The following is a 24,984-nucleotide window of genomic DNA, read 5'->3' on the forward strand; positions in this document are numbered from 1 at the left end:
TTTCATATTTTGTTTCCTCTTCACTTTAGTCCAGTTTCTCATTCCCCTCCAGCTAGGATGAAAAAAAAAAAAAGCCTGCCAGTAGGTCGGCTACAACCACATTTGCAATTCTGCAATCCTAGTGAGGAAAATTTCCAAATCCATTCTGCACTATCTAGTAGTTGAAGCATTACACAGAAAGAACTGCTGATCTGGTAGTGATCTCAGGAATACCTAACAGGAGCATGGCAATTATGTGCTATTCAGAAACACGTATCTACACGCATGCAAGCCACAGAACTCACAAAGCTTCACTCCAATTAGCTCCTGCAGTTGCATTCCAATTTTAATGTCATAATGAAAAACAGGTGCAGGTTACACCAAGCCAGCACACATTGCTTCTGACTGGATGTCAGATTTTATTTGACCTACAGTTCATCAGCAAACAGACTTGCTTGCACCACTTTTTTTTAAAGGATTGCCTAACTTTGCTTTACAGACAGAAAATTATCACCTGAAAACATGAGTGACAGTCCCTTCAAACCTTTTCCCACTATATAAATCCAGAAACAACTTAGATTCAACAAGTTCTCCACAAAGACACATTATACCGTACCACACTTCTCAGTCATCATAAAAACAATTCTAAAGGACCTAACATTAAAAACAATCTTGGTCATCTCTACTGCCTAAGATCCTTACAGCATGCAGCTGCATATGACAAGAAATGTTTACAAAATAAAAGTTTGGCCTTCTCTTGTTTTATATTTCACGATGGAATTTTTTCTTGTGTTTAAAATGGCATGTGATCCCAACGTTTCCCTGAGATATTCCCAATATTTTGACCGTGTTCCCCCTCCCCCCTTTCTACAAAGTCTCTAGGGCTCATTTCTGCATTCCCTCTTCCATGAGCAGAAATATTAATAGTCTATTTTCCTCTTCCCAGCAGATTAATTTTCACGAAATCTTAGGAGTCTCATATCTTTGGCTTCTTGCTCTTCTTTACTCTCTGTAATTAGCCATGGAATAAAAATGCTTTTGGAGGGAGAAAGACAGATGGATCTAAGACAGACAGCCAAACACATTTACACTGCCAAAGCCTCATTTCCTAAAGAAAACAGGCAAGATGGTAATACGACACACAGGAACCTAATGCATGCTTTTCTTTCCTCCATGCCTTTTGCTTTAACTCCAGGTAAACATATGAGTTTATATTAGTTACTAGGAAGAAAATTAACTCTGTCCTAACTAAAACCAGGACACTCATAGATATCTGATACTTACAATGCTGTCTCTGTGACCTTCTAATATGCAAAGGTTTAAGTCCAGAATCTGTTCTTGGGACACAGGTCTAGCACACGAAGGAGGTGAATCACAAAAGGAAAATCCATGGGAAAGTACTTAATTTTCTTCATACTCTTTCAAGAGTATCTCATGAAAAATTGGATTAGCACTTTGAGCCTCACTTCTGTGAATGTTAATGTTAATTAAATTTTTCTTTACGGGAACATCGACTAGCCTAAAAGGTCCTTATTAAGGCAAAGTAGTATTTCTAAAAACAATACCTTAATGGCTGCATTAGACTTTTTAAAAATTCTGATTTGGATCTCTAAATGTGCAGCAGTGTTTATGATGCTTTGTGAAAGGAAGACTGAAGCCCTGGCCAAAGCCAAGATCACTGCAGACACACAATTAGCTATGATGGCCACTGCAATTTAATTACCTGCAACTGACAGACTAGACTTGTTAGCCCCAAACGTGCCTCAAACACACACTTTCAGGGAGCCACAGAGGTCAAAACATTTTTCTGATGCAGCAAATAATTTATAAGCTAAACGATCCAGCTCTTTTTATTTCATTCCATGAATTTGACTTCAGTTTTAGAGAGTAAAAGCTACTGAATTGTCACGATGTTGGCTGTTCTGTTTTACACAAATACTTGCAATATAATATAGAGATTTTCAATATATTGAATAGCAGAAGGAAACAATCTTAAATTAATAATTGATCTCCACAGGATGTTCTGGTGTTCAGTTCCTCAGAAGATCAATTCCTATTTATCTGGATGCCTAAACATGGACTTCTGAGCATAAGGGTTCACAGACAAACAACATATTGTGTTAGCTGAACCACACTATGGAGCTTTCAGCTCCTAAGCAATATAAAATAGTTCAGTCCATAATGAGAAAAATATTAAACACCTTTCATTTTCTACCTGCGAAAAGAAAACATATGGACAACTGGCTGAGGTCATCATCTGATGCAAAGTAACTTAAGAAGAGACTACAAACTGCTTGTAAACTTAAGGTCTGATTTTAAGTGCCCAGATGTAAAAATTCTGGCTTTTATATTGAACCAGACAGAATCCGAGCACTGAGATTCTCTACCAGTGCTCACTACTCACTGTCTTCAAGGGTGCGTAGCAGCTGCGGTGTGCTTCGAGGTCCATCTCCAGGTGTGGTGAAACACAGAACTGACGTATAGTAAGTAGTGTATTTCTTCAGGTTCGTGATACATCCGCTGTGAACACCATGGAAATCAGGAGCAATGGTGACCACAGTCACAGTCTCTGGAGCATCCACTGGCCATGCTAGAAGCTAGAAAATTTAAACATAGATGAGCTCTCATTAGAAGCTGCGTCTATTCAGAACTAAAGTATGCTTGGCTGCCAAAACCATCTTAATCTGATTGTAAAAAACAAGCAGTACTGCTCAACTATTGTCAGTTCTGATGCTGAACAGATGGATATAATGCTGTTAATATGGTAACAGGAGGGATGTGTATAATACTTACTAGTGATGGGGGATGTACCAATTCCATGAAGGTATTACAATTCTCAATTTCTGCTACTGAACAAGGCCAAAATTATTGAGTGGCTATTTGTGTATTTTGTACAACATGACTCTCTTGTCCCCCACTGGGCTGCTCTGCCTACCCTGAACAATCTTTGCCGCTGAAAGGAGGTGAGTTTAAAAAAAAAATAAATAAAAATAAATCATATTACAGGGTTCCCTGAAAGATCCCACTGGGCTGGGAAGGAGAAGAGAGGAGAGGGAAAATCCTCCTTCCCTTTCCATAGCCCTCAGCATCCCACTGATCAAGAATTTTACAGTGATTGACTGTGTGCGGATAGCCACACTGTGACTGATTCAAAAGGTTCTGGAACTACAGAAAGAATAGAAAATAATCAGAAAAACGATTAGTACAGTTTTCAACAACTAGGTCCCAAAAGTGAGATTCCTGAAGATATTTTCATGCATTTAAAGTTAACATGCTTGTCAAGCCACACTTCTTCCAGGTTTTAGTCATCTCAGTGGATCTTCTGGGTGATCAACGTTTTTTAGAGTAGAATACCTTATCTCTAAGCACTTAAATGAAGACTTCAAACTTTGAATTTTAAAACGATTTCTGAAATCATCGTAACAACGTAGGGGGCTAAAGTTTTAAAGTGCTTATGAAACTTCTGTTTTGTCCAAAAATCCTTATCCTGTAGGTGTTAAAATCTTAGCACGTTAAAATTCTAGGCCTTACTCAGTATCTGTGTAAATCAGGCTACTTGTATTGATTTCAGGCTCATAAACATGAATAGATACCTGAAATTATTGAGCTGTATTTGACACATTCAGCCGTCTACTGGCTGATAATCAGACTATACTCCTTATAGTCAGAAAGCAGTTAGAGGACTATAAGGACTCATTTTGCTAGAAATATTTCATATTTGAAAGGTGCACTTTACAACTTCTTGAAATGCAAATAAATTCCAAAGAAAAGATAAAAATGGAATAATGGTTGATGGAATAGTAAGTTTTATTTTCTTTTCTAAATCACCTTTGTGGATTAGATTTGGCATTTATAACTTTGGGGGACTGAACTTCTCTTTCTCAAGGATTTCATTGCACATTCTTCAGAAAACATGCGCAGGAAATAAAGGTGAAGAATTTTGTTAGTTAAAGGACAAAATGGGTTTAACCCTTAGGAAAAGCAAAGGCCTAGCTTTGGCTACTACTGTTTATAAACTATACAAAATAAACTATGCAATAGAAGTAACTGTCACAAAAATGTTCTCACACAGTCTTCATACTGTAATTCCCATGAAAAAAGCCCATGAAAAATATGAATTACAAAGCTGTTTCAACCTAATGCAATCAAGGAAATACAAGTAAAGAGAAATCGATCATTCCAAAAGTTTTTAATGACAACTGACAAATACAAATAAAGATCTTCGTTATTTTATACAATTGATAATTACATTTAAACTTAAATGAGAAGCAGCTATGCAATTAAACTAATGATCTTCATACTGAAGCTCTGTGTTTGAATAAAACAAAGAATAAAAATCTAAAATGTGGCTTTTCCAAATCTGACTGAGCTCACCACGTTTGGACTTGCACCAGATAATTATAGCTTGTTGCAGTCCGCTGATCCCCAAAGGGCTTTTATTCTCCACAGTCCAAACAGAAGCCAGGTACTACCTCTGTATCGAGGTTTCAGGCTACATTTTTGCAGTCTAAAATCACTGTCAGCAACCCAGTCCTGACAGCTGATCATATCTCTGGGAAAAAGAGACGTATACATCTACTTGTAATACTACTTCAGCAGGGAGATTATGAAAACACCACTGTTCTTTATAAGAAATATATAGATCTGTGCAAAAGTACTGAAACACATGTGTACCTCTGTCTCAGTTTCTCCATCACTTTCAGACATTCTTAAGAGAAGGATCAAGTCTTCTGAAACTCCTAAAATCCACCTACAATCCTCCAATTCACAGCTTGTCTTCTGAACCACACATCCTTTTCAGCTCAGCGAGCATTTCCTCACACAACACCTAAATCCAGCTCCCTCCTCCCTGTCAACAAAACATACCTGTCGTCCCTTTTCTTCTGCAATTCCTACAAGGTTTCTCTTTGTTCTTTCTATGAATGTTTTTAAACCCTTCCTTTATTACGTCCCCACTGCTGAACCATGGAAGGAGTTTCTATTAAGCAGTCCTTCCTGAGAGACAGAAATAAACCACTCCAGCTACACTTCACTGGGCAGAGGACCACCAAGTGCTCTGTCAAGCACCCTCTACCTACTCTGCACACTGTAAGACATTGCCAGCTGCCCCATCAACAGGGACTCACCATGCTATCACCACGCCATTGAGCACGATTTAAAATTTTACATTTTTACATCTCCAAAATCATCACAGTGGGAAAGTTAAGACAAATATTTAGTGTGACATCTTGGTTCCTAATGAAATGAATGGGAGTTTTGCATTAGAGTAAATAGAAATTTCCAGGCTGATTGAGTGGCACAATGATGTGTCACATTTTAGTGGCACAATGATGTGTCTCCTGCACTATTTGACATCAAACTGCTTTTTGGCTTTGGAAATTCTCCAGGCAAATGATAAAGGTATTAGAACTTTTATAATTATAGTTATTATAATATATATAGTATCATAATATATTACATATATAATAATATAAATATATTAACAATATATAAACCAGCAAATGTTACACGAAGAGTAGCAACTGTTGAGTCCTCTCTTAATTTTGCTTCTTAAAATACAGTCATTTTGGACATTCATAGATTATTAAATTCCTAATTTTTGTATATCAGGACTCTTACAGGAAACATTATTTGAAGATGTAGAAATCTTGTTCCTATTTACCTTGTATCCTTGGTTAATACCGTTGATGAACTGCTGGGGTGGAGGGTTCCAGAGGAACTGGATGGTTGTGGAGTTCACGGCTTCGACTTGCACGTTTTGCGGTGGAGCTGTAGGCACTGCTCCCAGTCAGGCAAGAGGAACAGAATATGAAACAGAATGGAAGAGAGACGAGAGGTCAAAAGAACCTCTTCACTGCCACTCATTAGTCTCAAAGTAATACCAAGCCTGAGAAAAGGATGCACTTCCTGTGATATGGTACCCATCAATGATTTGCAAAGAATGGTAATTGAGTTATTTCTCATTCTGTATCAGAAATTCTTTCAGGGGGAGGGGATGAAATGCTTTCGGTAGCATATGACTCCTCAGATGAGTTTTTCATAAAACTTGACACAGGAACTAGGTAATGATAGGTGAACACATCTCTTTCAATTATCCATGACTGCACAGAGAATGAAATTTCACTAAGAAACTTCCTGAGAATTTCTCTTAATACCACACAATTCCCCAGATCAAACTAGCAAATGTGGGGTCCGCACAATTAAATTTACAATTGTGAATTATAATCTAGCAACACCATTTATTATTTACCACTGCTTAAAAATTAGGACCAGTCATATAATATGCAATAGATTTTTCTTGGGAATTGGAGATATTTTATCTTGATACTGTATTCACTCACATATATTAAATTTATTATATATAATCCGAACCAATACAACCTCTAATCTATTTAAACTTGTGTAAACTTTTCATGTCAAGTACTTATTTAGGTAGATTATTTCTTCAGTACAAAAGCGAAAAAAAAAAAAAGCTTGGAACATTGAGGCATACTGGCTTCAAAAAACAACAACAACACAACCCACGATGTAAGTATTTTACCATTTAACATAATGTCTCTTTAAATATCTTCCAGGCAATTTCTTCAACTCATTGCTTTAGGATGTCATTTCTTTAGTTCTCAAGAGGAAGTAATACTAATAGTCAGGTCTATTTTTCCGAAATTATCAATTTCATAGTAAGTTTAAGAAGAAAATTGCTATTTGATTAAGAAAAGAAAAAGTACTAATACCCTTTGAATCCTAAAAAATAAGTTTAGTAAAACTTCAAAAACATGACTATTGACAGCCACACGTATTTGTATTCTGTAAAAGAGGATCAATCCACAAGTGATTTTGAAGCTTGAAAAGCTTTGTTCCTTCTGCTTCCAAGAGAAACTTTCTACCAAAGCCCAATGACCTATGCTTCTAAAAAGTAACCACAGTTCCAACTGAGAAATGCTGGTTTGTTCCATACTTTTCAAAAACAGGTCACAAACTTTAAAAGCTTCAAAGTACTTTTTGGAAATTGAGTCTTTGTATGGAGGAGAAATCAAGACATTAAGTTCAAAAACGTAAAAATGTCCCTTTGTCCACCAAAAGCTTTGTGTGAAAGAGACATCCAGGTCCATTATTCTTAACTGGTGTACAAGCTATAGTGAGGTTGCTGCCAACAGTGCTAGGACAGCGTACACCTAGTCAAAGACATCCACAACCTAGAAATATCAACACAGAAATCTGGAGAGATCCAGGAAGATGTGAGGTTTGAAATGATAAGGATATCCACTTTCATGCCTTGTGGCACTAAAACTCTCTGATGGCTTCTGGCTTGAAAATTTAGCTCTGCACATTTCTTTCTTTAACCTCAGAAATATTGTATATTATTCAGAATTGCCTTGCCCTAATTTAAAACCCAATGTCACAATTTATGAACTATGTTTAATTATTGAGTTCTAAAACCAGAATTTATCTGATACTACTCTGATTTCTTGTTAGAATCTAGGTCCTATTTCCAGCCATGTATCATAATTGCCTGTATGTTTTTGGAAAGTTACAATAATCTTACCAACCCGTAGACATCAAAGTTTTTGTAGTTAAGAGATTCACCAAATCATCCTGATATACAAGTCACTATACAGTCATAATGAGCTGCTTTGGCTACATTCCCCTACTATTTTTTTTTTTTTAATTATTCATGTTCTTTGATGAAACTGTTTATTATGAGAGCCATGATTTACTTCACTTTGCTTTTGTGTTCAATGCTTTGTATAATTGATAGCTAATGTAAGAATTTTTAAAATCAAAATTCATACTTTCCTGCATATTGGAATATTTTGATGTTGTAGCTGCCAGAGATTTGTTATTGCAGAAGAAAATTGTATAGGAAACCTTCAAGTTAGTTTATTATCAGAAAGTCATCTGAATATCATAGGGAGATTAATCTCCTTCTGTCATTAAGGCTGAACAGCCGAGCATCCTCCTCTCCACTCATTTCCTTCTGTCGAAGTGCTACATTACAACTCTATTTATATGTGCTAAGTTGATTTTGTAACTTATAAAAACTACACAGAAAGTCTATATCTAACCCATACGCTGTTCACTGACAACCACAGCCAAAGAAATACAGAATTTAGCAGAGGTATGAAGAGTTTGTTGTTCCCAGAACACCAGTAACATACAGGTGACCACTGACGGAAGAGTCAGCAGTACAACCACTGCCAACCAGGGTACTCCCACTGTCTTCATCCTCCTAAAACACTTACTAGCATGCACACTGCTCGCTTCATTTCTGGGGGCATTTTCTTTACTGCAGAACTCCACAAATGCTGTACGATCAATAGCAAATTTCCAGTAATTTCAATAACACGAGGATTTTATTCTAGGAGTCTGACAAAAATACTTTTCATAATACTGCAAATTTTTCAAAATACTGCAATTTTTTGAGAGGAAAAAACCTGCATCAGCACGCCTCAAGTTTTCATTTATAGTCCTTATTGTAGCACATCTTGAAAGAGCCCAGGCAGGCACTTTAGGATAGGTTTACTGTAGTTTTGGAAATGTGGAAAACCAAATATACTAGTTATTTATTTTAAATAGTGAAATATTTTTCTTTCATTAGAGGATAATTTTCTGAAACACAAATAAATAATCACAGCACAAAGAGTACCTGCTATGATAAGAGAAGCGGTAAAAATTATGACCAGAAAATATAAACCCTTCAGAATACTGGAAACCACGATTTGTATTACAATTCATCTTTAAAATCTTTATTGAAGAATCAACATCTGCATCACAATGAATGAATTTAAGAGATGGAAAGAATATGGTCTGTCTAAGATGCATAAGCTTAATTATACTGCAGAAGATGTAATATAATACATTTCTATATTTTTAATCAGTAAAATATTGGCATCATGACCTCAAATTTACTTCAAAGTGACAGGATAGAGTTCTTCTTTTATGTCCTGATCTTAAAGACTTTCTTGGTATTTGAATAGTTTTGCATTAAAAAGAAAAAGTTTGACAGAGCTGACCTTCTGGTCATTTCTAAACTCAGATACTTTTCCAAGATCACAGTTAGCACCTTGCTGAAGCTGCAACTGTCTGCATTAAGAATTTCCTAATTTAGTGGTGGATGGTTATCCTCCTCCTACAAGTTTCTTGTTGTCAAGCAGTACAAGAGCTACCAATGTCAAACAGTTGTTTCAAAAGTAATCCCCATGTGTTTACATACTCAATTTTAAAATCTGAGCTTCATGATGTTTGCAAGTATTCCTAAACCATCTCACACCGGAGACCCACCTGGGAGTCATCTTGGAAGTGCAGATCAAATTGGTCAGACAAAACCAACTGTTACTTTCTTCCCTATAAAGTTCACGCGGTTGGAAATCTGTTAAGAGCTCAGCTCCCGGGACTGCAAGCTAATGTGCAGCATTCTAAGTAGAAAAGGTCATGGAAGCACTCTAGATAAAAGCCATTAAAAGGGTTTGGCTGACAAGATAATTGAGAGAAGAGAAGGCATTAAGGTTAAGCATGTGTACATGTAATTATTCTGTCTGTAGCTATGTGCAAATAGCATGTAAACCCTGCACAGATTCCAACGGACAGACTGCTGGTCTTAAATACCGACCTTCAACAAAGGCTTGTGGAAAAGTGCCCTGCTCCTTCCAAGCTCCTTGTTGGCAGCTTCCATGTCTTAGCAAGGCAGGCTCAGGGAAACGCAGGTTTTCCTCTATGTGAGGGTTCAGTTTTTCCTTCAATGCACTGGCTTGAGGTGCTAAGCTGCACCCACTGGGAGCCGTGGGGAGAGCCTTGTACAGGAGCGTGCTACTCCTTCTGCAAAGCCTTTTCCCCTCCGCACCTGGCCGACAACATTTGCTCTGCTTGGAACTGCAGCAGGTGCACAGAAACAGTGGTCTCTGCTGTTCTACATGTGCCAATATTTGAAATTCAAAAGTGTGAGGTTTGGCATCAACTGAAGAGTTTTGCTTCCTGCAGCTGGGAAATGCCTTTTTCCCTTTCTCACATGCTTCTCACAAGGACCAAGTTTTACTTCTTTAGTAAGAGCTGGAAGCGAGAAGCCTCACCAAAAACAACTGGTAATTCACAACCTTTGTGAAATCATTAAAAACAACAACAACAAAACAATAGATGGGAAATGACACCTAACAGTGGTAAGACTGAAAGCTATAAAATCCAGATGCTGCAACTCCAACCTGCTTCTGCTCAGGAGCAGCTGGGCCAGAATGACATTCAGGGATGCTTCCTGGCTGTTGGTAAGTTCCCCAAACAAAGTGAATAATGAAGATGATTTTAGCAAAAATGTGTAAGGGAAAATTAAGGACTCTTTTACCTGAGGCAAACTGAAATGCTTGTAGAGGACACCCCTTATTCCGAGATTTCCATTTCAAGATTACTTCCTACATAAAGGAGGAAGTTTTCAGTCAACTGAAACAGATAACAGATTTGTCCAGTTCTTCTATCTCAGTCCTTATGAATTTATCTAATTCAACTCCTACTGCCTGTGGAAAAAGCCACTTTGGACCTGCTGAATAGTACCTTGTGCTTCTGTCCTTCCCTGTACTCCATCAAGACTCACTAGTCTGGTGACTCTCCCAGCCTTTTACTCAAAAAGGGCCTTTTCTGGCCTTTCAAGGTGTCCGTACACAGCAAGTAGGGAAAATAAAATAATATCAAACTACATGCTGAGGCTTATAAACTTCAGGATATAACACTGGCTTTTGGAATATGCATCAAAAGAAACACTTAACAGCTAAATTAGAAATAAAAGTAGGTTAATTCCAATGTAAATTGTCTAAGAAAAGCTCTGTCTCTACTTACAAGCCTTGCCTTGGCTAAATCTAAAGAGTGTTGGATGTTTTTCAAGGAGAGACAAGTGCAGAAGTATTCATGCTAGTGAGATTAAAGGGACAGTAAAAAATGGAAGATTCTCAAATCAGCCTGCAGGAAAAGGTAAACATGTCCAACAGTACTGAGCAGAGACAGTATCAGCGCTATCCACAAAGATGTTTATACATCTCACAAAGCTACTCATATGAAAAAGTATTGGAAAACTTCAGTTTGTCATATGGCAATGAGAAGTCCTGCAGGACACTGTTTAACTAAGAAAAATTTGCCCTATGCAGGAGGCTGGCACAAATCCCTGTGAAAAGTAATATCAAAGTAAGGAACAGCTGGAGAAGCTCTGATGAAGAAAGACCTATATACCCAGAGCATCAAAGGATTAGGCTGAATATCACTCTGAAAAGACTTTCAAGATTTAGAGACAGTCAAACTGTCTGACCCTAGTGCTAGGAAGTTCAGTGCTTTGCCAGTAAGTCTTTCTGACATTTTATCTAGCTGACATTATGTGCCAGTCTCGTTACAAGTTTAGATCGCTCAGCATCTTGCAAGTTTGGCTATATTGTAGAAACTGGCGATTTTTGAAGAGCTTTGAGCAGCTGATTAGTTATCAGTGGCTAACACAATGCCAGAGGACTAATAAGGGATTAATGGACTGGGTTCTGGTATAAATCCACAGCTTATATGGCCAGTCAATATTCTTCCCGACGAAGATGCCAATGTGCTGATCTGCTCCTGCCAACGGCTTGATCTGCTCCCAGTGTTCATTTCCTGCCAGGCTTTGACTGCACCGCACATTTGATTAATATGAGGTATTTCAGGTATTTTTCATCAGCAGACAGACAGGTTCTTGCCAGCACAGCTCACATCATTTAATGCATGTCAGAAGAGAGGTGGTGGTGGTCATAGTAGGAGAGGGGGATGGATGGGAGTGTGTCTTTGACATTTATCTCTGCTCACATTAAAATCGGTGTATGATTTACAAGGCAGTTTTACACACTGCTTTTTCTCACTCTTGCTGGTTTGGTTTAGGAAGGACAATCTAGAGCAAGAAACAACCACTGGCCTTTCCTGTCATTTCCCAACTACGAGACAGACAAATAAGCAGGGTTATGGACAGGTAGGGCGTTACTTATTGAGACTTTATTTTAATCCAATTTCACATGATCCTGATACCACTCAACCTTTCTTCTTTTCAACTCTAGATGTAAAAAGGCTTCAAACTCTTTTTACAGCAGACTTCAGTGATTTGCACAGATATCCAGAAGGGCATTGACTAGAAAATACAGCATCCATGAAGTAATTATTTATTGCTATTATCAAATAATGTTATAAAATAAATAACAAAGATCCTTTTTCTGTTGTTGTTGTTCATGTCTACCCACACTTGATCAGTTAGGATATAGATAGAAACTGTATAAACAGGCCACTGCAGGTTGTACTGCAGTCTAAACATTCTTGATAGTTAATATGAATGCAGGGCTGATTACTCTTAATTTATAACAGAGGATTTATATCCTTATAAATGACAACAGACAGCCAATCAATAAAGGATGATAATAACAGCACATAATATCAAGGGAAATTAGAGTCAATTGCAGGGTTTAAGAAAAAGAGTGCGAAGTCCAAACCTGAGTCTTAACAGATGGAAGGCTAAGGTGATGTGATAGCCTAAAATGTCCAAATAAACAAAGTAATGAACTGCAAACATATTCACAGAATAGATTCAAATTCTTTGTGCAAACCAATTCTCAGCAGAGAGCTGGTCTTTAGTGGGATACAAAACATTAATCCTGGCTGTAGAGAGAAGACTTTGGAAAAAGCATTTCAAGGTCTGCTATAAATACTTCTAGAAAGAGGTTGAATGTGTCTAGACTCCTCTAAACTGTGAAACTTCAGATGCCCTAAGACAAAATATGGATAGCTTCCTGTTTTAATTATTGTGGTTAATTACTATTGCATGCAAATAATCTTTTCTTAAAGATCTCCCTACAACTCAAACTGTATCTAATCACATTATAAAGTACTCCTACTAACAATTAACAAACAACTACACAATTTTCACTGATTATAAATTAACTGATGTACTATAAACTGCAAGCTTCTAAAATAGTTTAATTGTTTTATGACCAGTAGAGACCACATACTGTCCAGTGCTCAGAATCCAGCATAGCCCTGCCATTATGAAATATAAAAAAGCTTTAAGGGCTTGGTACTTAATTATCCTACAGATTTTTATACCAATCTAGAGGTGTAAACATGCCTTACACTGGTTGTAAAAAGTAATTACATATCCTTTTTTTGATGCAATTTATATTCTTTTTAAAGCACTTACCAGAAAGGTGTGGAAGAGCCATAGCATAAAAATTAAGGCTCTGATGATCATTCTGTCTTCCTCTTTGCAAATGTCTGAAATGCATCATCCTTGAACTGCTATCAAACATACTTTCTCCAAAGGCTCTATTTCTCTTTCTACAGTTCCTTTCAAATTTATTCCAAATTTCTAAATCAAGTTATTCTGTGATGATCAAAAATAATGATGCTGGTTTGCTCTGCATTTGTCTCCTGTATTACGTATGTGGCATACTGCATATCTTGACTGCCATAAACCCAATTCCTTGACATATTTCCTATGCCTCTCCTGTCAGAGTAGTCTCAGCCACTGCATGTCACATATCCTATAAATCCATTCCACGGGACCCACAGCTTTTTCTACAACAGAGAGAGCAATAGAGTCTCTGCTTAGGCACTTGAAACTTGTAGGTGTTTTCTACTTCTTTCCAACCCAACAAAGATGTCTTTCAAATATGACTGAACTGACCATTCATTTTACAATTGTTAGGTGGGACTATCGGAGAGTGCATATTCTCCTTAGGAAATTGTGCTTTGACACATACAGTTCCGATTTGCTCACCTCCCTGTAAAGTGTACTCTGTCACAGGTCTGCTGAATGCTCCCAGCCCAGCTCCATTGTAAGACGCCACCTGGATTTCATACTGGGTCCAAATGATCAGGTCTTTCACTAAGCAGTAGTTAATTTCTGCACTGGTGATGTTCTTATACTGGTATTCTCCAGGGAGGCCAGCCAGGCGATACCTACCATATGGGAAGAAAAATTTGCTGTTAATTATTCAGTATCAATTATAGAAAATATCCTGACTAGCAAAATAGCTTCCTTTGTGAAGAAGCAATATTCACACTTTTACAGCCAAATTATACAAAGAATAATGAAAAATTATCAGAAACAACAGACTAACTGCTGATAAGACCACATCTTGTTTGACTACTATAGTATTTATAATGGGATCTCACTGAGATTACATGCATAGACCTAAACAAAATGGGTATTTTAACCTGTTTTATGGCTGTGGAAAAATTACAGCTTTTTAAATGTGGCTTGTCTAGTAAAAAATGTGATTTAGGAGAAAAAAATAGCCCCAATGTGATTTTTATCAGGGTGCTGCTGTAAATCAGCTTGAGGAATGTTTTTTTTCCTTCTCTGAAATCTGAAAAGGAAGAACTCAGGCAGGCTCTGACCTTCTAGAGCTACAGGCACTGCCATCTCTGGCTTCCACCAGGATTCACATCAGAGCATGATTAAAATAAAGACTGAATACATTTGAGATTGAAGGACTGGTTAAGCACAAGAATTCCTGGAGGAAGGCTGTACCAAATAAGGCTGAGTTGTAGACATCCTGATAAACTTTCTACTAAGGCATGGAAAGCTGGAAAATGGAATATATTTTTCCCTGTAAAAACTGCGTTGCAGAAAACAAAGCCCTTTTGATGCATCTATTTAGGCCAAGAAACTACGAAGAATAAATAAATTATAGAAAACAAACAAACTCTGCAAATCTGTGAATGTGAATAATACTGTTTGTTTTCCTTCCTTTATTAAAATGGTACAATGGATGCTTACAATATGCTAATTCACATCAAATCAGAAAAACAGAGACCAAGTAGTAAGGGGCATGAGGCATTACTGTTCCATAGAGCAGACAAATTCAGGAACATTTGAATTCTTATTCACGCACAACTTGTACACGCTCATATTCATCTTTTGCTTCACAATAAGCACCAAAATCTTATTGGCACAGAACAATTTCACTGACATCTTACAGTCTGATCTTAAGTTATCTGAGTTAAATTGGTACAATTTCTACAGCTAGACAACTTCTGCATGTACTTCAGCCGCAAATTTTGTTCTAAAATCTCCTCATAAAGAGATCAGTTCTTAATCACTGACAACCCCTCTTCTCTGTTGAGGAGTTGCTTGCCTGACTGTATTTTGTCACAGTTAATAACATCTGTGATGTTACAATTCCATTTGTGAAATAGAAATGGAAACAAAGAAATATCAGCTCTCAGCTGAACTTATTGAATCATCTTCATCTTTTCTTTTCTCTTTTTTTTTTCTTTTCTTTTTTTTACTTTATATATCTACCGTCTCCTTTCTTTTGTCTCCTGCGAAGGTTGCATGCATCCTGGCAAAGTCAATTCTTTGTGCAGCACTGTTTTGTCTCACACCTAGCAGACAAGGTGTGGAGTGCTCCTGTGATTTAATCTATTATGCTGTTAGCATGGCACTCCTCTAAATGCAATACTGCCAGTGAGAAAAAGGGCAGAGGAAGAAGGCCAGTTCAGAAATGTCATGTCTTCACAATTTTTCTCACCATAGACTTTGATGTATACTCTGTATGACTTGTGCAGTGCACCTTCACTTTTAAAGATCAGGTGCTCCATCAATTTAGTATCTTGTATGTCTTCAGCATTGGGTCTGTAGGATGCACAGTGGTTTTCATTTTGTTATACCTTAATACTATAGATATCAGCGCAGGAAGACCTTTCTTCAGTGCACATATTGTTGTGGCCATGTATTTTGACTTAGAAGAACAGCTTGGTTTATTGCCTGGGACAGTTGTGCTTTTATACGATAATCTTAAATTCTTTTTGATTAAATGCTTTCTTTGTGGTCTAGACAAAGCACATAGACATCAAAAACATTCACAGATTGACCATAATGAATATGATCAGTCTCTAGTAAAATAGAAAGAGACGTTATAGGGAGGACCAGGATCAATTATGCTAATAATTGTTGGCATCACTGAAAATGCTCTACAGAGAAAACAGATAAGATTGCCAGAAGTGGGAGGCTATAGGATTGCTTTCTCAAAGGACTTAATGTTGAGACTGGTTAACTCACTACGAGTAGCTAAGGAGTTAATCCTATCATCAGGTAGACTGGTTTGAAGGAAAGAACTGTACAGACAACATTTGTACCCTGTGCAAACTGGTACCCAACTCTCATGACAAAATTTCAGCTACAGACAGAAGCTAAAGCATCTTTCCCCACCTGTCACTAATGACCAGCACAGCTTTCAAATTGAGTCCATCTCTTAAATCCACAGGCACTTGCACAAGTGGCTCACTACTATAAAAGCTTCTGTGCAGGTGACAGGGAGATTAACAGACTTCAATTCTGCCTAAAGAGCGAAGGAACTTTCCAGCTCTATTTTGGGAACTCACCAACACTAACATCGCAAAAGCATTCCCACCCGTGCCAGCAGAAGTAGGAGCACAGAATGAACAGGGTGTTGGCATTTAGACTGTAGCATTTAATTATATTTCAGTAGGTCTGGAGGACACTACATTAAAAATGTCAGCAACCTGCCTACAATAGGCTGTAACCATCAGTCGGAAATATGTCAGTGGTGGTACAGTGCTTGGGAATTTCCCACAAATATTCTGATTTAGATAATGTCTCCCTTTCTAAAGGTAAGGTCCTAGCTGGCTGCTAGTATTGCACAAAACATAGGAAGCCAGTAGACTGTAGATGAATTGGGTGTAGATGAATTCTGTTTCTCTTTAATAAATACAGCTGAGATTGAAAGAATCGTACTCAACTAACCAATTTTCAAAACCAGATCAAGGTCTTCCACAGATCAAGGTCTGTCATGAAGCATTACCTGTCATTCCTCCCTCTCCATTTTGTTTGGCAGAATACTGAAGGTTATTGATTCTATTCTTGCTCTTCCATAGAGCAGGAGCCCTTTGTGACTTTGTTACGGTAATTCACCTCTCTATCAGTAGGCTGAGATTGCAATACACACGTATACATCTGCAGCGCATAGGCTGCACTGTACCAACTTCCCTTGTAAACACTTTTAGTTCTTGGTGTTTCACTTCACTTCACTTTAAAAATGGAAAAAAATTATCAGGATGCTGAGAGTCTCCATAGGATGCTAGTCCACACAGCAGGCCCATTCAGAGTAGCTATCAGAGTAAAAAACAAACCAGTGTTCACTAACTCTTTAGTAAGACCGGCCAGAATTCAAATGTCTGCACCCTTGGGATCATTTGAACAGAGGCAATTTCTCATCTGTAATAAACCAACGCAGCAATGGCATTTTTAAATAATAACTAACATATTTAATGGAATTAAGAATAGTTTTTCAATAGCTTATTCAAACACAGCATTAAGAACTCCCTCATGCATACAAGAATTGAGCTCCAGGCTTTCCAGGGTAGGAAATTGCTTACCTTAGGATGTACCCATGAAGAACTCCGTTATGTTCGCTTTCAGGAGGAGGTTGCCACTGGACCATGATAGACTGATTAGTGCGCCCACTGGCCACTATGTTTTTAGGTGGGGCACTAGGTGGCTCCTCAGGCAGCATCAACCTGAATATAAAACAACGTGAGGGAGGTGGGTGTTGAAATAAATGATAGGTAACATTTCTATTTCATGTATCCAACTCCATGTGAACCAGTATCGTTTATCAAAGTCTGATCACTAGAAAGAAATATAATGCTGATCAAACTGCTGAAGACATGCATGAAATAGTTACAACAAATCAACATAATAAGAAATCAGTTAAGCAAGCAACAAGACAGACAGCTGAGGTAACCTTATTCTCTCTGAATCACCCAGGCTGCTACAACTCTTTAAAAAGATTACAAGCCTGAATGAGTTAGAGCTCAGGTCCAGTATCTGTGACTCCTTCCAAATTGTTTCTTTCAGCTCTTTCAATATTTTTCATATCAAACTCTTACATTTTGAAAAAGCCATTTAGAGTTCTGCTGTTCTGCAATTCAAGCTCACAGCAAGCTTCGGTTCACATAGGAAGGGGGATGCATTTGAAACCAAATTTGATGAAGCCATCCTTCTATGTCACATCTGGGTGAATTGCAGAAGTGACATTGCAATGATTGGGTGAAAGCTGTACTCCTTCCAGGGCTAACTGCAGTGACTTAACACAATAAGAAAAAAAATATTAGGGTTGCACACACTTATTTGACCATCTTCCAAGATTCTGTTCAGCTGATACACTGGAAATATGAGGGCACCTCTCCCATTGTGTGCTGATATCCTGCACCACCTAATTGCCATTATCACCAATTACTAGCAGCTGCAGAGCACTCTCCAGAGGCTTGGGTAATGATAACTGCTCCACTTCCCAGTTACTGTGCAAAAGATAACTTTACGCTATTCACTCACAACAGTCAGCATTTTTTTTTTTCATGGAGTACATAGGAATGTATTTTTACTGTACCTGCTGGTCTCAGCGCTGTACTGGCCTTTTCCCACCTGGTTAACTGCACATACTCTAAACTGGTAGGTTCGGGCTGGAGTTAGTCCACTCACAGTGACACCAGTCATTTTGGGGTCAAGATTTGATAGGTGAACCTTCCAGGGAGAATCTGTTGGAATAATTAACATTTGAGAGAGACCGGAGTGCTTGTTAAAAGCGCTGCAGAAGTGAGAAATTGTCTCTGACTACACAGAGCTCTTTGTGTTTGTTTTCCTCAGAGGAACTTTGGAAAGAAGTTTCTTTTTCAGCAAAAGAAACCTTCCTGTCAGCACACACGGTTATGCAGATTGCACATTTGTCTACTGGAAAGTGATGCTGCACATGTCATGGCATAATAAATAAAAACTATATTCATTAACATTTTAATAAAAGAGGAAACAAGCATGATAAAGACAGATGGGCTGTGTATTTCACAACCCATCTGTTTGGCAGGCCATTACAACACCACACCCATGAGTGGCTCTGGTGGAAGGACTGTAATGAAATTCACAGGCAGTTTGGAATATTGTTGTACCCAGCTTGCAGGCAGGTGTAGAAGCATTACACTCTCTGCCAAATCAGCCCTTTGCTGTAAGACTTGAGAAAGCTTCTGCTGCAGATCCTACGTCTGCAATTTTTTTTCCTGGAGATAGTATATGGCATTCAGTCTAATCATTTCCTAGGAAGGTTCCCTGATATAAACAGTCCCAGCAGTACCATAAAACCCTTGTTGTCAGTTCACATACTTCACATGCCGAGCTCCTCTGATGCCCGAACTATATTTTCAAGTTTTCAAAGAGGTCAGAAATGAAACATGTTGAAAATTAAATATACTGACTTCTTTTCTTCCTGGGCTGATGTCATATATTCTCTCCAAAGTCACGACTGAAACCGTCAAGGAGATGTGACATTTGGTCTGCGTTGCAACAGTACAGCAATGGAATCAGCCAACTTAAAGATTTGCTCAGATTTTAAATAATACCAGCTGTTTTCATGCTCCCTGCACAAAATTACAAACACTTTTGGAAATTACTGAGGAGCTAGCTGTAGATTTTGGCAACATATCTGTGCATGTTGCTCATCAGAAGTGCATCGCAGCTCCTGGCAGGTGACCTAGACGTCTGCCTGAAAATGAAGATGAGATGTCCCACATGTAGAAAGCTGCTAAACTTCACACCAAGATGTAAACCACCAATTTAGTGCTTTTCTGGCAGATTCCTTAGAAAGTTTAAGTCCACTGGGGTGTGATGCCTTTTGGGTTATAAACACTGCATCTTCAAGTTATTCAGGATATATTTACTCCAGTAGTGGCTTTCTGAGAAAAAAGTCCTTTTTAACAGGAAAACTGACAGAGCAGAATACTGGGAATGTTGGAGAGGGACATTTGCACAGCAGTCAAGTTCCATCTTTGCCAATTGTTGTTGATTTGCCATCAGTCGCTTCTGCTGCAAGATCTGGAGCGCAATTCATCTTAGCTGAACAGTGGGCTTCTTTTAGAAAAAGGATACCTGTGCTGACATTGGCTAGGAGTTTTGTGCACTCTAGTTCCTTCTTTCTTTAATCAAGCTTCTCATGAGACTTTACAAATAACTGTTTACCTTGTTACACCCAGAGTGCACAGTAACAAATCAAGACAAGCCAAAGTTAAGGTATGGCTGACTTAGTAAGCTGCCTGAAGCAGCTGCATTAAGAAAACGGAAGAACAGACAACACTAAGAGAGCAAAATACCCTTGTATGAGCTACTTGGGTAGTGGTCCATTTCCTAGAGCAAATCAGTTTCATTTGTTTACTGCTAGTGTAAACACCACCTGAGAGTGCTTAACCCAAGCAGTTCAATGTAGTGAGCAGTTTGATTCAACAACAGGGCCTATTAATCTCTTCAGCACCTTGGGGCTTTGCTCTGTTTATATGCTGCATCTGTAGAATACTTTATTTATTCTTTTTCCTCTCCTGGTGGAAGATAAAAGATCTAGCAGGAAGAGAGATTAAACTGAAAACTAATATAAACGAACCCTATTCATCTCTTGGGCACTCTGATTCGTAAAGGAAAGTGGTTTGGGGGGGATTTGCTTGCTCATGGAGCAGTGGATACAGTGAGAGAGTATCTTTAAAATTTAAATGTCAAGGTTTTTTTCTTGACAATTAATAAACTAAACATTTTGAGAGTCTGTTTCCCCACTTTAAATCCAGAACAAACCCCAGTATTGTACAGAAGTTCATTTTACCATGTAGAAAAGCAATTCTAGCATTGGAAACGTTCCATAAGATTTTCAACACTGACTCTCTTCTCCTTCAGGGATGACTGTCACTTGCCTGTCCCAGGAAGCCTGGAGAAGTTCCACAGTGACAAGAGACTTGCCAGGTCAAACTATTAAATAAATCTCTGTTATATTGAGCAGACTCCACTAATCCTTCATTTAACTTAAGCTGCCCAGAAAGTACGCTGGGCTTTGCTTGCTTGCTCTTCTGCTGTAATTGCCACTCTCCAAAAAACTTTCATGTTTAGTTGTCTGTCTTCTTAAGGATATTGGGTATTTTGAATTAACTCCGATGGCCTCTCCAAGTTAATTTATTGGAAACCAAGAATCTCACAGGCTATTCTCTAGCTTATAATATGATTTTTCACCTTTGAGAAATGACTTTTGTTCTGTTAAGAATTTTGGATTCATTTTTGATACATTTGATAACACTGGTTACTCACCTACCAAGAGGTATTTCTTCTATATTTTCCTATCTATCTCACAACTCTTGCACTAATTGCAAATTCCTCAAGAATCATTTCCAATTTGATATTACAGAATATATCTATTGCAGAAATCTAATTTTTGCAGCTTTGGAGTACATTTCTGTCTCCTTTCTTCTCCAAGGGTTTAGCACTGACAGTACTATTGGAATTTACTGTCCTACTGGAGTTTACTGAATTTGTCTTTTATGACAATATGATATTGCAAAAAGCTCAAATAAAAATGAATTGGCTCATCCTTCCTTTGGTAGGACTTCAACAAGGTATATCACTGGCCTGAGAAAAGTATCTGTTTGCACTATCGCATATAGGCCTGCATCACTGTTGTAACAAACAAGAGTTTTGCTTTGATTTTTGCAAAGATTTACCTATGTGTTCAATTTTTATCATTGGAATATTCCTACCAAATTCAGCAAGACAACTCACAGACTTTCAGTTAAGCTCGTACAGATGCTCTTCATAGGAGCTTTAATTATCTCCTCATTGAAATGACGTGATGAATAGGGAGAGTTGTATCATTACATCGCACAGATATCCCAGAATACAATAAAACAAAAATGGGCTTTTGTGTTAACTGTACTCAGCAGAACTCTCTAAGTATTAATTCACTTGTTCAGATAAAAAAACAGTCAGCATAATTTTTGATTAATCCTTGAAATCTAAACTTTTTTTTGGAATAAAATATACGGAATTCCTTCTAACACCATGAAGATTCTCCGCTGGAATTCCTCAGTATGCTGCAACAGGGGTTAAACAGGTCACAAAACATCCACAAATTATGTTGGTGCAAATAACAACTTATGCTACTATTTATTTGAAAATCCTATTTCAAATGGAGGTTCACTTTCCCAGCTCTGTGTGGGCAGGAATACTTAATGACTGTGTTTCCCTGGAACTGTGCTTTTCAAATTAGATTATAAATTTGCCCCCAAATGTTTAAGGCCATATGTCTCAAATCACCCACAGACACAGTCTACTGTGAATACTTGTAATTTGAGAATTATTACATTGTGCCAAATACATTCATTTTAAAAATTAGGTGACTTGGTGACTGGAGTTGTTCATATTTCCAGCAATTTATGTGCACGATCTGTCACTGTTTTTTTCCTCTAATTAAAATAAGGTTTTTATATCTCTTTACTGAATTGAAATTAATGAAAAGGAGTTCTAATCCATGCCAGGTGGATTGACACGCCTCTCTCTAATGTAGCTAGTAATTAGTCCCCTGAAATCTACACTCATTATTTTGAACCCTCTTCAGCTAGTTCTCTGAAACAGATACTGTTATTATGTATTCACTTACGGTATGTGCTTCAAAATGTACAATGGATCCTAAATGCTATTAGGAAATAATTCAAAGCAAAACAACTAAAAGGATGAAAAAACTAGGCTACATTTTGGCACCTGTAGCAGTAAAGCAAAGCCCATGTATTAAAACTCCACAGATCCAAGAATAAACTCTTCTGTGCAGATTTGCTAAAATAAATCAGAATTCTGATGTCCCTCCCTAACCTTTAGATGGCTGAAAACAAACTGGGATTGGGATGTTAAGTATATTGCACTGCTGCTGACAGTGAAAGAGCTACAGACACAAGGATGTGAGCACAAGGAGGGCACATGCCGAATCCCTGACAGTTGCTCTTTTTGCAGCACAAATGGGACCGATAGAAAACCTGAAAAGAAGTTTTCTTTGAAAAGCAAAGAAAGATGCTGCACAGTCATATCAGACAAAACTATACCTACATAAGATCAAATGTCAGCTTCATTCATGAACATCACATGGGGGGTGGGAGGGGAACATGACAGCACCAAGGAAATATGCTGTTTTCCAAAGGAGTGGCAGGTCTGTAGAAACTAGATATTGACTACATGCTACTGAGATCAAAATGATCCTCAAAAACAAATACTTCACAAAAATAAAAGCAAAACAAGACAGTGACAGTATGTAGACAAAGTCAGCTTTGCAAACCAAAGTCACTGCTGACACTGTTCCACTATTCTGTTGACATCTCTAAAGCTGAGCAATAACATATGAAATTAAAGAGCATGGTAAAAGTGGAGTATTCAGGGGCTTAAATTCCTCCCTATCCTACTCCAATGAGTAACCATTTAGAGACCAGGCATAAAAGCAAAGTAAATATAGAGATGAAAATCAAAGGAGAGCAAGATCTTGGGTATTTCTGGGAGTTCAGATGCTCGATGCACAAGAAGACTGGTCTGTGTTTGGTTTTTGCAGCTGCAAGCTTGCTGAAGTAAACATACCTATGATTTGTGATAATGAGACTCTCTCAGTGGTTGATTGCAATGCCATCAGCCAAAATTATTGGATCTATCATGGAGCGAGCAAGAGTTCACAGGATCCCGTGGAGTTCTGAGAGACTGCATAATTTCTGGAGAACTATTGTTGATTTTCGCTGAGCCTTCTACAGATTTCAGCAAATGAATTATAGCATTTTTGAAATGATGGCACATCTAGCCCATTCTCTTACTAGAACTGCAAAACATCCGTGCGGTAATGACGCTGAAAGACCTTCCAAACCTCACCAGGACACCAAGTGAGTTGCCTCTTCTCTTATGGCCCCAAGTGCGTATGCTCGGTCAGCTCTTTGCTGCCTCCACGTAAACACAGCTCTAGTATCTTTGCATCATGTCCCCAGACTGGGATTTTATTAACTCAACTCTGTCAAAGCTACTGGGAGCCATGAAACGCAAGGGTAACAACCCTGGGTGAAAGAACATGTAAGGAGAAGCAGACATGCAGTACTGGCCTGTAGGCAATAGGAAGAGAAAGAGAGAGAAGAGAGAGAAGAAAACAGATGGTGATAAAATGGTGACCACCAGTGGGGTGGGAGCCAGGAGCCCATAACACTGTGAATTTTCTGAGTCATCCATTATAAATAAATAAATAAATCAGGAGTCTTAGCTCTAAGACAACCGTTTTAAGGACAGTGGTCCTAGGCACGACTTCAGATTTCCATTAGAACACTGCACTTTGCTCAACAGATGTCAAGATCATCAGTTCTGGGACCTCTGTATCTGAAAAGTTAGGTACTCCAGCCTGCAAAGCACAAAGGTTTATGTGATTGGAAGCTCAAGCTTCATCTCAAACTCCCTGTGTGGCAAAACAAAATGCTACTCTCTAGATAATAATAAATCAGCACTGTTTCACATTCAGTTATGCAGTGGCTAATTTCCACATGTCAGAAGAAGTGATGCTCTTAATTTTTTCATCAATTGCTAGGCTTGGATTTCCAGTTCCTAGGGTGATAGAGATTAGAAAGTATTGCCAAGGTGACTGATTTCCATATAACCTCATCTTTCAATCAATTCAGAAAGAAGCATTTAGCAGTGTCCCTGAATAACCTTGCAAACTGACAGCCACAAAGGACCAGACATGCAGCATGACAAAATTACGAGAAGTGGGCATTCACAAAGACCAGGTTTGCAATCTATGAAGCTAGATATTTGTATATTTTGCAGCTCTGTATCCTCAGCCACCTACTTAAAAGAAGGATATGAAATAAAAGCCTAGGAAAAGTGGAGAAAACATATGAAACCATATACAGATATGACAGTTGCTCCTATTGACATCCAAGTTGGTTCCTCTGACAGACCATCAATTCCTTGTGTTATCATACTGCCTGCACTTTTCAAGTGAAATTGGGGCTCTGAATGCATCAGGATATCTAAGAACCCAGAGCAAAAGACAACAATGGAAAGAAATAAATATGACTCCTTCTATTTTACAGATGTCAAATAGAAGCACTGAAGGATGAGCTGACATGCCTGAAGTCAGGCTGGCTGGAGGTAGAACTAAGACTTTCCTGTATAGCAAATTCACCATATTAGAA

At 38.1% G+C, this 24,984-nt stretch overlaps 1 protein-coding gene across 5 annotated transcripts in view; it reads right to left on the reverse strand.

Moving 5' to 3' along the window:
* The window catches only part of SDK1 (sidekick cell adhesion molecule 1), a 398,013-nt gene that overhangs the window by 103,472 nt on the left and 269,557 nt on the right, over nucleotides 1-24,984 (reverse strand). For all 5 annotated transcript variants that reach the window (XM_084536274.1, XM_084536275.1, XM_084536278.1 and 2 more), the window contains 5 exons: nucleotides 18,372-18,519; nucleotides 17,359-17,499; nucleotides 13,733-13,914; nucleotides 5,642-5,757; nucleotides 2,384-2,576 (listed from right to left, as the gene is read on the reverse strand). In XM_084536274.1, coding sequence (XP_084392400.1) covers nucleotides 2,384-2,576; nucleotides 5,642-5,757; nucleotides 13,733-13,914; nucleotides 17,359-17,499; nucleotides 18,372-18,519 — 780 coding nt within the window. The remainder of the gene's footprint in view (nucleotides 1-2,383; nucleotides 2,577-5,641; nucleotides 5,758-13,732; nucleotides 13,915-17,358; nucleotides 17,500-18,371; nucleotides 18,520-24,984) is intronic.

This window comes from Aythya ferina, assembly GCF_964211825.1.
Source record: "Aythya ferina genome assembly, chromosome: 15".
In the NCBI taxonomy this organism is placed as follows: domain Eukaryota; kingdom Metazoa; phylum Chordata; class Aves; order Anseriformes; family Anatidae; genus Aythya; species Aythya ferina.